This window comes from Chaetodon auriga, chromosome 21 (assembly GCF_051107435.1).
Source record: "Chaetodon auriga isolate fChaAug3 chromosome 21, fChaAug3.hap1, whole genome shotgun sequence".
In the NCBI taxonomy this organism is placed as follows: domain Eukaryota; kingdom Metazoa; phylum Chordata; class Actinopteri; order Chaetodontiformes; family Chaetodontidae; genus Chaetodon; species Chaetodon auriga.
Window position 1 is genome coordinate 10,789,981 of NC_135094.1, and position 14,625 is coordinate 10,804,605.

General features: G+C 41.8%; 1 protein-coding gene across 1 annotated transcript; it reads left to right on the forward strand.

Annotated features, from left to right (window-relative positions):
• The first annotated feature begins 922 nt into the window (after window positions 1–922).
• On the forward strand, window positions 923–6,281 carry pi15a (peptidase inhibitor 15a). Its single transcript, XM_076761655.1, has 6 exons — window positions 923–1,032; window positions 1,135–1,447; window positions 2,416–2,534; window positions 3,618–3,750; window positions 3,838–3,953; window positions 4,656–6,281. The coding sequence occupies exons 2-6, from the start codon at window positions 1,184–1,186 to the stop codon at window positions 4,789–4,791; spliced, it is 768 nt and encodes a 255-aa protein (XP_076617770.1). The 5' UTR covers window positions 923–1,032; window positions 1,135–1,183; the 3' UTR covers window positions 4,792–6,281.
• Window positions 6,282–14,625: the final 8,344 nt, after the last annotated feature.

Genomic DNA, 14,625 nt, shown 5'->3' on the forward strand with positions numbered 1-14,625 from the left:
CAGCACCTGAAAAGTCCATCACTTCCAAGAAGATTTTTGGGAAAAGCACCAGTTGTCGGCAACAAGAGAGGAGGAGAGAAAGGAGAGAGGGGGAAAAAAGGGGGAGGAAAATTGTTCCTGCGTCACGTTTCTTTAATTTGTTCACCAGCTGCCAATGAAAATGATGACCTGCAGAAGGGTTTTTTTTTTTCTTCTCATCTTGGCTCTGCATCTGCCTTTGCAAACCACACAGCTGGAGCCACACACTGAACAAGTGTAATCTTTATAGTATAATGAATACGACAAAGAAGACTGATGGGACACATGGACCCAGCTCTCACACTGATTTGACTCATAAAACTTCTCCCACCCATGAGTTTATGTGTCTGTCCTGACCAGTGACCAGTGGAGCACGTGAGAAGTGCAACTTTTATCACCTGCATATGGAGCTGATGTGACACCTTGATTGTTCAGAGCTATCAAACACTTAATTCAATCATGTGTGCCAAATTGAAGTTCTCACGTAATTAAATAGAGATCAGATTTCAAATATTAACATAAATCACGTTAGATTCATCATACATCACAGCAACAGCGTGCAGGATAAAAACCTGTATCATAATTATTTTTCTTTCTTTTGAATACCCAGAAAAAGTCATTAATAGCCATTTAACATGCTCCATCTTCCTTTCGTGTACTTTATTAATCAAAATGTTGTCTTTGCACATCCTGCAGCCGCGCAAACCTAAAGCAGATGTGATGAAACTGGAGAAGATTTGCCCAGAAGGAGCCAGGAGAGACCAAACATCACCGAATTACGCTGTTTCAGGTGACAAGGAGGGGCTGCGCGTCTACCTCCGAGGCAAGCGCACTTCCTGCTATCGTCCACTGCAATATATAAAACCCGCAGAGACGGACTTCTCCCGAAGCACTCACAAAGTTTGCAAAGCCTTAAAACTCCTCTCCTGCAGCCCTCCCTCTCTCCAGTCCATAGGCTTTAGAGGTGACACAGCCTTGGCAACGCAGGCACAAAGCACCGCTGCGCAAGCAAAGGTAAGACTCTGGAGACTTGAAGCTTGCTTTAAGCATGTCTGAATTATAATATAACTTGTTTTTGCGGCAAGACTTAAAGTTTGCGTTCCTGCGTTCTTTCAGTTCAGTCCAACACGCGGGATATTCTGTCTGCGGGTCCCTCAAACCAAACATGAAACCTCAGCTGGTCGCCATAGACCTGATACTTCTGTGCGTATCGTGCGGAGCAAGTGCATTGGCAACGAGTATTGCTGCTGTGTCCACGTCCAATTTCACCAGTCCTGGCGCAGCGCACAGCTATGGAACAGACACCACGACTATGTCTAAGATCAGGAGGAAGCGTTATATCAGTCAGAACGACATGCTTGCCATTCTTGATTACCACAACAAAGTGAGAGGGAAGGTGTTTCCTCCAGCATCCAACATGGAATACATGGTGAGTGAAAGCTTTCATTCAAACTTTATTCACTTTTACCAAGAAGTGCATGTATTTCAGCTCGGTGCATGATATTCCTGGAGCCATATACTGTACACCAAACTGCATGCATCAAGTTAAGCAGTTTGTCATATGTAGTGATAAGGTTGCATTATTTTATCAGATGTAGTTTTGTTAGGAAGAAAAATGACAAATGTATTGAAGTTTCTCTGCACCTTCAGCTGTTCAGCACATTGCACTGCAGTAGACCACCAACATAGTCACATCCAAAGGAGGAAAGGTCATGTATGGTGCCACTCGCCTGCTGGCAGCTTTATATGGACAGAGCAGCAGCGGTCACTTGTAGACTGATGGCAAATTGCTGTAAAAGGTTGCAAGTCCAAACATGTTTAAATCAGACTTCTAACATCATTATATTTTCAACTACAGAATAAAGCTGTGTTTTTATGGAGAGAGGCAGTAATGCTCATTTAAGTGCTTTGAAAGGCTGCTCCAAAATCAGCAAGTGAGCTGACATATTTCCATTTAGAATTGGCAGCACCTCTCTATCGTTGCACTGGTAATAAGATGCAGTGACGGGGTCTCTTCCCTTGACAGAACTACTGTAGAATGAAGTAATCAGAGGAAGTCTCTCCTCATTCCTCCAGTCACAACCCGTTCCCAGTGAAACCATACACGAGTGTGGCTGCTGACAAGTGGGATATCTGGTACTCGTAAGGCTATCCAACACCCTGTCGATTCAGTGAAAGAGTTACAAGGACACTGGGCAACTCACCTTCTCCACTTATGTAACTGATTTGATGGATGACTTCTGCGTCTCGCTATGGTAACACCTGTAACAGCGCTATGAGCTCAGAGAGTGCCGACTCTTATCTCACATCTCTCTGCTGAATGAAGATCTGGTGTTGATATTTTCTGTCAGTTATGTAATGGGTTTCCATGTTCCCACCGTGTCTCTGTGTGTTTAGGTGTGGGACGACACTCTGGCCAAGACCGCCGAGGACTGGGCTCACGCCTGCCTGTGGGAGCACGGGCCACCTAACCTCCTCAGGTTCCTGGGTCAAAACCTCTCCGTCAGGACAGGACGGTGGGTGACCTTTGACTCCCCTCCCCCCAACATCTGCTGCTCCTCTCAGGGATGGCTCTCACTCTCTCTCAGCAGTCATGGTCGTTGCCTTGCAGCCCCCTTCTTTCTTCTGAAGGTTTTTGCACTGTGACCCGGTGACTGCTTGAGGAATGCTCCTGTGACCCTCCAGATAAACAAAAGTTGTGTTTTCAGACATGACCCATGAGGACAAAGGCGCATCCTTTCAGTGGGTCTTGACTTTCCATTTGGAAACACAGGGCATCTTCATGTGTTCCTACACATTTAGATTTTATCGAGGAACAACACGAGACTCAAGGGAATAGAGTTGATTCTGACTGTCCCTTGTGGCTCGCAGAGAGTATTATAGCAAAGTTATGTCCTAGTATCCGACTAGTATTACTCTGTGAAAATATTCAGAAATATGCAGAAAATGAATACTGTGCTCAGATGAAGTTTTTCTGAGGGCCTGGGCCATGATACGACGACATGATCTAAACCCTGAATCAGACAGGTGCAGAAAACATTAGATACGTTTTGTTGCCAGTTATTCACATTTGGGGTGATGGGGGGCATTTGGCTCTGTCAGGCCAATGTTCCTCTGCACTTTTGTTCATTTTCTAAGGCAAGTCAGCATTTTGCTAAGCAGAGCATGTTTGGTTTTTTACAAATAAACCTGGCCACAGAAACAATCATGAAAATTCATATTGAAGTTGTTGCTGTTTGGCTGCAAACTGAAGCTGTGGCGCATCTTCAAAATGGCCTCCTTAATATCCTGGAATGTGGACCCTTTGTCAATGTGGTTTTGAGACTGTGTATATTGTATTTCAAAACCTCAGGTGGTTTCATTGCTATTGTCATCAGTGATAGGCCCTGAAAGACCATAATTGAGTTGGAATAAATCTAAAAAAGGTCATGTCTTTAAAACTTCTGTGTTCCCTAAACCCTGACTATGCTCTATATATACTCTATAGCTCTTTGTCTATTTCCCTAAAATTGGTCCTAGTCAATGTTTGAATCTCTGTATTAGCTGCTCACCATCAGTTGTGACATGTATGGTTTACTGAACCTGTCTTCTATTCACAGCTATCGGTCCATTCTTCAGCTGGTAAAGCCATGGTACGATGAGGTCAAAGATTACTCGTTTCCATACCCCCGCGACTGCAACCCTCGATGCCCCCTCAGATGCTATGGACCCATGTGCACCCATTATACACAGGTACACAGACGACAATCAGTATTACATGTAAGGCTGTTGAAATGGTCGATGTCAGTAATTGATGGTGGTGGTCTGTCTTTTTTGCAGATGGTGTGGGCAACATCCAACAAAGTCGGCTGTGCTGTGCACACGTGCCACAATATGAACGTATGGGGCTCAGTGTGGAAGCGGGCAACATATTTAGTTTGTAACTACTCACCTAAGTAAGTAAACTTGGTAAACTGACTGTTAAGTGTATGCTTTCCTTTTGACCATCTAGTGTAGTGTTAATTGCACGCTGTAAGGAAGCCTCTTATTTCGAATGAACCTGTTAACCTGATGACGATAGGGTGACGACAGGCTTAATCCCGACACAGACCGCTCTGTTCTGTGCTGAGTTGTGAAATGCCACCCATGGTGCCGGGAGATTCAGATAACCCCGATACAAGGCTGTGAACCGGTACTGCATTACCAAAGCTCCGGAGACCCACGAAATAGAAGAAAAAAATCTCATAAAAATTCCAAGAATCAAAGCATGTGGACTTGTGACTGACTTGTGACCTTGGTTCTTTAATCCCACTGGTTTTAGACATAAGAGTAACAGGCTTGGGACACTGATGACCTAGTTTAGCTTTAGACAACGTTGCCACAGACACAGACCTTTTCAGACATCTTGAATCTGGGTGGTGTCAAAATTTAACTTGCTTCTATTTACACCTGAAAGCACAATGTGTCTGATTCACTGAATTTGTCATTTGAGAACAGCTACTAAAGGAAAATTAACGTCTTGTTTTGTCAACTGTTGCTTTAACATCACAAATTCATCACTTTTTCTGTACTCCTGCTTTTCAGACGGGAAAGATACACTGACTTAAGTTCAAACTTTTTTAAAAAACCAACATGCATTGACACTGTCCATGTTTCAGGGGTAACTGGATCGGAGAGGCTCCCTACAAAGTAGGCGTACCCTGCTCCGCCTGCCCTCCCAGCTACGGGGGCTCCTGCAGCAACAACATGTGCTTCCCTGCTCTCAAGACAAACTACCTGCACTGGTTCAAATAAACACAGGTTTCCTCTCGACATAAGCTGACAACCTACAGTACCACAGAGACATTATTTTCATCCCGAAAGGATTTGCACAACAGCCGTGGACCACGCTATTTTGTATATATGGGCTTATTTAAAGACTCAAACATACATTTGAAGGCAGCAGACGATTTAGCATTGATGACTTGTAAATAACCTGTAAATTAATTTCATTTGTATCAGAATTGCTATTACTATTTGAATTGATGAAGCATAATTTATGTGTAGAAGTGGGTCCTTAAACACAGTATATACTGAATGTGGTGCTGCATACACGTTTGTTTTCACTATGCCATTGACAATGTGGTAATTAAGGACATAACAACATCATAGCTGCTCATACCTGCTCACTTTGGTGCTACGGGCATCACACCTTCATGTTGTGTGCTCTGCCTTCACAGGAATGTTGTGACATAAAGATGAAAGCTTTTGACCTCAGAGGGTAAAACCTACACCTGCAGTGTCAGCTTTGTAGTAGCCGTAGGTACGACACGCTTCATGCTCAAGTCTGTTGTGATTTTCATTTGTGTCCTGCAACAAATTTGCAAAAATTTGTTGACAAAGGTGCTCTTACTGTAAACTGAGAATATGACAAAAGGAACATAGAGCAGTCAGATCGGAGGGTCGTTATTTGAAGGCCTGTTGTCGGCATAGATGATGCCCCTGTTGTCAAAAGCCGTGCTTGTTTCAGCATCTGCAGTTTCAACCTGCACTGATTAGGTTGTGTTTCATTACAGATGTTTCATACCTCGAGACATTTCACAAGTTTCATTCATATTTCTTGTAATGTTTATGCTAAAGAGTGCACATACAAGAAATCTGACCCACACATCTGTTTTATAATCATACTTGTACACAGTATATTGGTATATCGTATACCAGTATATTGATATATTGGACAAATCCATTGTTTATACTTTGATATGATCACTGATTTAGTTGGTTTTTGAAGTTAGGCACTCAAGTGCACCTTAATTGTTTGTAAATTTCCAAAATAGCAGGAAATTATTATTTTTTGTACCTGTAGATAATCATCATACCATGACTATCTTAAAACAAGTATACTGTAAGTTATTCATTTTTATATGGGAAGAAATATTTAATTGATAGTAATTTTTTTTAATTGTTTTGTAAAGGATTGTAAATATATCTAAACAATTAAAAAGTACTGAAGATGGTTCATTTGCATGTCAACTTGTATACTGGTGAAGATTACCTGTAATGTAAAATTCACTTGGTGCATTTCTATGAACAAGGCACTTGCATAATTTGGCCTTCCTTTTCAAATCAGGACAGTTTCTTAGTACTATCCAACACTGAGAAGAACATATCATCAGCATAATGGAGAACATTTGCCATTGATACAAAGATTGGTGGGAAATAACGCAATAAAATAGGAAATATCTTCCGCACTGACTGTTTTTAAATCAACATTAACAACAAGCTATTTATGCAATGAACTGTGCTTTTCCTGTGTTTTGTATTTGTAATAAATTGGTCTATTTTGATTGTGTTATTCTTTGGGGTTTGTACAATTCAACTCATGTCAAGTCAAATCAGTATCGTTGTCCATGTCTGTGCTGTGCTGTCTGAGCTCCTCATGTCTGATATTGATAAGAGTTTCTGCCCAAAGTGTCAATCCGGCTCTTTGATTCTCAGTTTTCACTTTCAGTTTAAACAGTTCCATTTACAAAGTCCCACATCCTGCGTATCAAAGGCTGGGAGAGTGAAGAGAAAACATACTGGGGCTACATCTGAATCCCAATAAGAGGAGGTTGACTTTGGCTCCATCTGTCCAATGAACAGACAACTGATAGGGTTTCAGGGGACCCTCTTGTTTGAGTTTGTCCAGTGAAACCATTGACCTCACTGAGAGGGAGAGACAGGGAGCAGAGTGGACTGCTAGAAGCAGAGAGAGAAAGAATGTGTGTCGCCACCAGACATACCGACTTGGCTGGGAAGGAAAAAGACAATTCCTTGCACAACAACTTCAAGATTTTGTGCAGATGATGATGGAGAAAGTAGGAGAGAGTTGGTTCAAGGTAGAGGTAAACATAGAGGGAGTAGAGAGTCATAAATGTTCTGATGTGTTGGGCAGATGCTGCAGTTTTTGCTTTTTTTCTCCAGCTGGGATAGCAGGATGTGTTTCTGGGCCAGCCTGCATCAAAGGTAAATGTATGGGCCTATCAAGCAAACAAATTAACAAGCAAACAAGATTATAGCATGTATTATTTGTTAGAGAAACATCTGCATTAGGCAACAGAAAACATCTTTCCAAGCTGAAACATTTGCTGCATTCTAATGCACTTTTGCAGGTAGGAATACAAAGCCTCGCATTTTCATGCTAAACTTTGCATGGCGTGAGGTTCTCAAACCACTTCCTGCTCCTTATTAAGAAGTTTCATCTGCCCAGACAGCCCGAACAGACCAACACACTCCCTGGAAACAACCAGCAGCGTGTTTTCGAGGAATGCATCAGTATGCATGGGAAAAAACGTTCTGTCTGAGCAAATGCCGGACCCGGAGCCAAACAGATGATTGGTGAATGTTTAAAAGGCACATCAGTGGCATGCAGAGCAAGAGGCTATGATGAGTTAGACAACCTGCTGCCGACATTTACCTGGCTTATCAATTTGTGGCTGAGGAAAGGTTAAAGATATGGATTTGGGTTAGGATGAAAGCAGTCTCTGGTGGTTCAGGGATAAGAACAAAAAACACCTGCAAATGGAGCGTAAATTGGAAAGGAATAACATTTGATCAGAGCAATGCACATATTGTGCTCATATTCTTATATTTTTTTCTCTGTATTATTGTTCTTCTGGGCAATTCTTCTGAACATCATTCAAACTTTTATTATATTTTCAGATTCTTTAGAAGTTCTTTTCAAAATGTTCATATTACTGATAATTGTTTATATAGTGAGTCAGTTCAAACTTTGAAGATTACACTTTAGCTGCTTTCACCCAACACTTGGTACTTGAAACTTGAAGTTATTTTCATTCTTTAACTGACACTTCAACTACGTCCAGATCTTACACTCACCCAAATTTCAATTGCTTAATTCACACAACTTTCAATCTTCATACACAATTTACTTCAACTGCTTTCAGTGCACACACTTGAACTGTCCTCAGCGCTTCCACTTCAACTGAAGTTTTAACTACTTTTACCACTTACACATTAACTCCCATTCTAACTGCTTTCATGTCCTACTCTTTAAATGGCACTTGAACTACTTCCACCACTTACAGACTAGCTGACAGTTCAAGTCCTTTCAGTACATTGAGTGACACCTCAAACCCTTTCAGGTCTCAGGTCTTCACTTTTGTGCAACAACAACAAAAAACTTCTTCAGCTCTCCTAACTCACACAATTTCCTCAGTTCATACACAATTTACTTCAACACGCTTCAGCCGACCGTTTAACTGATATTGTCTATCAGTTTATACACTCGAACTGGCGCTAATTCCTTCCAGGTCTTTCACTTTCAACTCAATTTATCACCTACACTTCAACTGACATTTCAAGTCCTTTCAGCACTTTCATTTAGACTGATACATCAATTTTACCCAACGGAAGATCTTTTCTTGTTTGTCTTAATTTTGCTTGGTCTGATGGTAGTCTATTAGCCTTTTTTTTCATGAATTCCTCACCGAACCAAGGGTTGTTAAGCAAGAAGGATAAAATCTTCGATGAGGTCAATTGAAGACAAATAGGAGGCAGACAGAAACACAATCAGAAAGACAGAGAGAAGAAACAGGGATTTTCAGTCTCCAGTTGCTGCAGCAATAAATCCTACTCAGCTGGCTTATGCTATCAGCCAGTGCCAACACCTACTGAGGCCACGATGACGCATCTGCAAGCTCATCCGAAGGTGCACCACTTTTCCTAATAACACATGTGAATTACTGACCTGTCAGATAAACTGTTATTGCTAAAACAGTTTCGTCTCCCACAAGTGTGAAGGTGGTGAAACGTTTATTTGGAAAGAAGATGGAGACTTCATAGGGACCACGGCAGGGTGATAGATTATTAACAGGGAGAGTGTGAGGTTGAGGGAGTCAGTTTCCAAAATGTGCAAGCAGGCGTCCAACTCCAATAATGGGGAGAAGTATGAGGAAAAGTGTGAGTGAGTATACTGAAAAAAAAGAGATAAATCTTTTGTGGAGGGAGCTTGTAGCTTTGCTGATGTTTGTTGTGCAGCTGCAGAAAATCTCCTCTCGTCTCCTCTCGCTCCTTTGTCGTCTCTGTACTCTACAACCTCTCTGCCCTCCCTGACTTCAAGCACTGAGTGGTTGAAAACTTGGCTTCTCTGTGCCTCGAGGGGGATATTGGGAGAGGATTCTTTCTAATCCGCTGTATTTTTTTTCTTTCTCTTCTGTCCCTGTTGGAAGCACAACAACTATGTTTATTTTGCTCCCCTTGCAGCTCAACCATCGGAAATGCAGCCTGTGCCCGGTCCAAGCCTCGCTCTGTCCTCAAACCTCCCCAGAAACCATCGCTGCCAGGCCAACGAGGACGTCGGGATGGAGCTGGAGTTAATGCTTCATGTCGAAATAAGTTACTGTAAATTTGACTCTGGATGATATCATAATTCACCTCATTATCGAAGTGTAAACAGTCTAGCTGAAATTGGCTGCATGGGTCTGCAGAGGTGGAGAGTCCCAGCATGCGAATGGGTTTTTACTACCTGTGCTTGTCTAGGAAGGAGCTATGAAATGAGACAGTCAACAGTTCCCTCACAGCCAAACAAGCATGTCTCTTCTCCAGGAGCTGGGATGTTCAGCTGCTGAAGGTTTGAATCGATAGATCATCCTTATCACTGTACATAGCACATAAATGTCATCTCAAGGTCTGCTTACTCGCTCATTCTGGAGCTTTTGAGCGTATCACACGCTTCTTCAGCAAATGGACTTTGCTCAGCTGTCACAAAACTATTGATATTTAACGTTCATCACTCAGTGAACTTCGAAGACTGAAAGTTTGACAGTTCATTCTGATCTCAGAAACAGTTAACAATAGAGCTTTTGACCGTATCCCATTAATAAACATCAAAATTATTGGACGTTTGAAACTTTGCAGTTCCAGGACATCAGAGCTTATGAAGAGTAAGCTAAACTGTCCAAACCCCAAGAACAGGTCAGGAAATGGATTTCTGTCAAACTCAGCAAATGACCTCCATATGTATATTATATACTTTTATAATATTATGTGTATATGTTATATATTGGCAGGACATTTAACAGAAGACAATTTTAGGAGGCAGCTAAAGACATATACCTGCATTATAATGATCCTTATTGGACACATTTTCCCATCCTGCCCGGACAATGTCCACAGATATTTGTAATATAACTTTTAAACTAAGTCAAACTTGCTGTGTTCACATCTCTGACAGGCGGGAGTATGTTGACATATGTGTTTCCCAGAGACTGATGTCAGCTACTTGAAGCATGTTTTGGGATCTCCTCAAATGTTGGCATGTACATGTTAAAACCCTCTCGCTGCCGTAAATCTCTTGGGGCAGCAGACTTAACTGCAGGGCACGATTTTGCGCTCCTTCTTCTTTTGAGTTGGATGCCCTTACTTCAAACACGGAGTGAAAAATAAAGCGTTCCAGGTACACAAATCATTTGCGGTGTCCCGCTTGTCTATTTTGGTCTATTTATTTAGGATGGTGCCACCATGACATGCGGGGAAATGTGTCATTTCTCCCAGCTTTTCATGATTGAATTTACATGCACTCCCTGCGCGAGCGACATCATTTCAGTTTGAGTTGAATGGCTTATGTTATGGTCACTTTTCTCGTCTAGTGACTTTTCCTTGGCAATGTAAGCTCCTCACATGGTCTAGTAAACTATAAATAAAGCATATCTGGCATACCTCAGTAGAGATATTCCATGTTACGACGAAGGACATAGGCTAGTCTTATGTCATAAAACTGTATAGTCTATTTTCACCTCATATGTGACATTAAAAGTAATCACATGTTGTCAGCCCAACATGTCAGACCCTGGCACTGTGATCCTCCACCACAGTGGCTATTATACAGTATCTACAGCATGTGTAACCATGAGACAGACTGGACTTCCCCTCCTGGTTCAGTCTGAGAACATAAACTGAGGCAAAGGTGCCCGGTGTTCTGTGTTTGCCCTCCATATCCTACTGTAGTCTTTGTCTTGGACGGGGCCACATTAGCCTCCTTGCGGGGCCTAGCAGGGACTTCAGACGAGCGACATCCTGCAGCCATGAGATGTGGGCCAAAATCAATGTCCTCTCGGAGGCACAGCGCTGGGAAAGTGCTGCATAATCAGATGGGCTTTCCTCCTTTACTCTAAACTCTCTTTTATACCTGTAGTCCACAAGCTCACAGAGGCTTTGATGCTTGTACTGGATTATAGTGCACTGACCTCTTTGCACTCATGAGGCATTGGAGTATTATGCGATTACTTCGAATGGGATATTCTGTAGAAAACACAAGAAGTTTGCAAGATGTATCTCTCTTTCGTTACCTCAACTCCAAAAAACAACCTTAGCAGAGTTGATTTTCATATTCACGAGAAGTCAAAGAGAAAATGTGGCAAACCAACCCACATATCAAATCCAAGTAAATGCTTGATTATTGCATCTCCCCAGAAGATATTAGATGACATTAGACTAAACTGCATTTGGCATTATTGTGAAATTTCTTGGTTTCAACTGGTTTGCACCACAAGCAGCAATCCATGAAACATTCAGCCCAGAGAGGCAAAACACACAACAGTGTAACAGGAGTTTCTGGGCATAAAATTTGACATAAAACAAAGGGAATTTGGGTGTCCACAATTCCTTAGCGTCTGTACAGTCTCTTTGCTTGCTCAAAATCTTTCTGTAATAGATTGAGAAATGGATGAGAGCCTCAGTGCTGCAGAAGACGTCCAAGAGTAACCTTTTTGGTACAGAAGTGGGGAAGCTGAAACAGTTTAGTTTGTAATCATGGACTAGTTTTACGTTGTTATTTTTTTCTTTTCCAATCTGATCCCCGAAGAGATACACTTTGTCTGAAAGTCAAACACTGACACCTGGTGGTTAACTGCTGCATGCAACATGTTTTTTTTAGACTTCTATCCACTGTTGGCATGATAAATTATTGATATTTCAGGTTTAAAGTATATTGTCTGTATTTTGTTAACTCATGTAACATAGTGAATCTCATTCACTCTTATTTAGACTGCTGTATATAACTAAGTAATAAATGTATATGCAAGACTTGTGCCTCATGTTTCTGTGTACCTAAAGCATATGGGGGAGCTTATGGATGATGTTATGGAGGTTTTCGTCAAGTAGGTGCAAACACTACTGTGGAAAATACACAGAAATATACATGCTTAAAAGAGCTTGAAGGTAAATTGTGCTACATGAGGAAGATAATGGATTGGAAAATGCTTCTGACATATTAATGCATCAGTAACAATAATCCAGTAATAAAATCTAACATTTATGAGAGCAATTTTTTGCATATTGAGTGCTTTTATTTGTTACATTTTGCTGACAATACTTCTGTACTTTTACTTCAGTTCAATTATGGTATTTGTCCTGTTATGCTTTTCCTTCAGTAAAGGATCCGAATATGACACCACGGTGAAGCTCAGCTATGCAGTTTGAACATTAACACAATGTGCTGTGCATGGAAATGGTAAAGTGAAAGGGGGGGGGGCATCGGAAATACAATTAACAAACTGAATGATGTTCTGTGTGAGTGCTGCAAGATGAAAGGCAAGAATGTGAAGACAAGACATTTGAATCCAAGCCAACAATAGATTTTTATTTTAAGGGCCCCATTGATGTTAGTGTATTAACTGCTTTCAGTCCCGTCTTTCATTTGGACTCATTACCATAAAAAAAACTCTGCAATAACACCTGTGAGCCAAACACAGAGCGACATCCAGCACAACTTTGTGTTCACTGCTCACAGATGCATTGGCATCCGTTCGCCACAAGGGGGTAGAGACATACAAATTAAGCCAAACTGACCTGAAGTGGATATCTGAGGCAGCCTTCTGCTGAACACCGCTGATAATGTCACAAAAGCAATGATGTAGAACGTCTGCCAAATGACCTTGATGCTCTTTACTCCCATTCTCACCCCGACGCCGTTCCAAAGCTCTGACCTCAATTCAGCTCAACCAGAACCATTAGGGAGCAATGTGCCAGATAACGTGGGCCAACAAAAAGTGTTCTTCGAGAGTGTTTGTGTGGTTCACTGTTGTGTCCAGAGGCTACTGTTGTGTGGATGCGGGGTCTGGCACAGCTGATGCATTCTGCCGGGTTCATGGGATTTCTCGCACGACCACATGCTGAATGGAGGAGGTACCGAATGGAGCATCTGGACCCGTGACTTAACAATGACTGTGTGGGTGAGATAGAGAGAGCAAAGGGAAAAACAGCAAGAAGAGAGAGAGAGAGAGGGAAAGACAAGCAGAGGAATGGAAAGTGAATGTTTGTGTGTGAGAGGGGAGAGCGGGAAAGTGTGTGTGCACGTGCCGGACAAAAACACACAGGTAGAGAGGAAAATGTGAAATATTAAGACAGACAGCACAGCAGGAAGCAGTAGAAAACAATAGATGTGATAAAAAAGAAGGGATGATAGAGCCGCTAACACAAGAGGCCCAAGCATGAAATCATTTATATTGCTCTAGCACAGGCGCAAATAGTGTATATTTACTGGCAGGCATTGTAATAAACATTAATCAGAGAATGTCTCGTCTGTTACGGATGGCTTGACCCAAATTACCACACTGTAAATCATAGAAATCCCTGAGCAGTTGGTAAATATTTCCTTTATCCACACAATTTCATTTTCATAGTCAGGGTCAGAGACATGCTCTTACAGTCAGCCTTTGTGTATGTCAGCCATAACTCTGCAGCAATATAAGTCATTTTGTATCCCGAGCCCACAAAACTTATTTTGAGTGTTTAAAATAATTGCATGTTTGACTCATTGATTTATGTTATGAAGGCACACACACATGCAAACACACACACACACACACACACACACGCACTCAGTCACTCCTTTGCTGCCTCACCTCTCACTCTCTTACTGTCAAACAGAGACACACATATCATTCTCCTCCTCAGTGTCTCTCTCTCTCTCACACACACACAGATACACTCACACATCTAAATGTAGAGCAACATTAATTCTATAGCAGATGAATGAGTGTTTTCGGCGGTGCTTTCCTCATGGGAGTTGTGGGCAAAGCGAGAGCGTTGCTATTTCAGCTGCGGTGTTGGGGGGGTGGGGGTTGTTGGGTGGGGGGGTGTCAGGTCTGACCGCAGAGAGAGGGCCGCTGCTGGAGCTGTGGCCGAGCCCCCTGCTACTGACCCAGGGAACAGACAGTAAACCCGTGGGTTTATGGAAGTTCAGAATGTGGTGGGTTGTCAGTGTGAGAGCTCTTGTATCACATTCTGTACATAATGCAGAAGTAGGTTAGACAGCAGCGGCGCCCTGGAAGATGGGGTCTGTCTACAGCGTTTGGTACACACTGATCTGGTGCATCTTAACAAAGTGGTGGAGTACAATTTTGAAGTACTTGTACTTTACTTGAGTATTTGCATTTTATGTTACTTTATACTTTTACTACATTGCAGAGGATAATATTGTAGTTTTTACTCCACTGCTTTTACATCTAACAGTTACTGGTTACTTTTTTGTTGTTACAATTTAAAAAAACAAAAAAAAGATGTAATTATAAAGTATAGTACATTGTTAAAGATTAAACTTGTGGTTCCTACTTTTTTTTGGCTTGTGACTCTTTACAAATAAAC

What these genes read in the sequence shown, in the direction of transcription:
- pi15a (XM_076761655.1), top strand. Translation starts at nt 1,184, where the DNA reads ATGAAACCTCAGCTGGTCGCCATAGACCTGATACTTCTGTGCGTATCG. An exon ending in CTCTCCGTCAGGACAGGACG is followed by an intron (nt 2,535 to 3,617) that starts GTGGGTGACCTT and finishes TTCTATTCACAG; the next exon opens with CTATCGGTCCATTCTTCAGC. An exon ending in TGTGCACCCATTATACACAG is followed by an intron (nt 3,751 to 3,837) that starts GTACACAGACGA and finishes TCTTTTTTGCAG; the next exon opens with ATGGTGTGGGCAACATCCAA.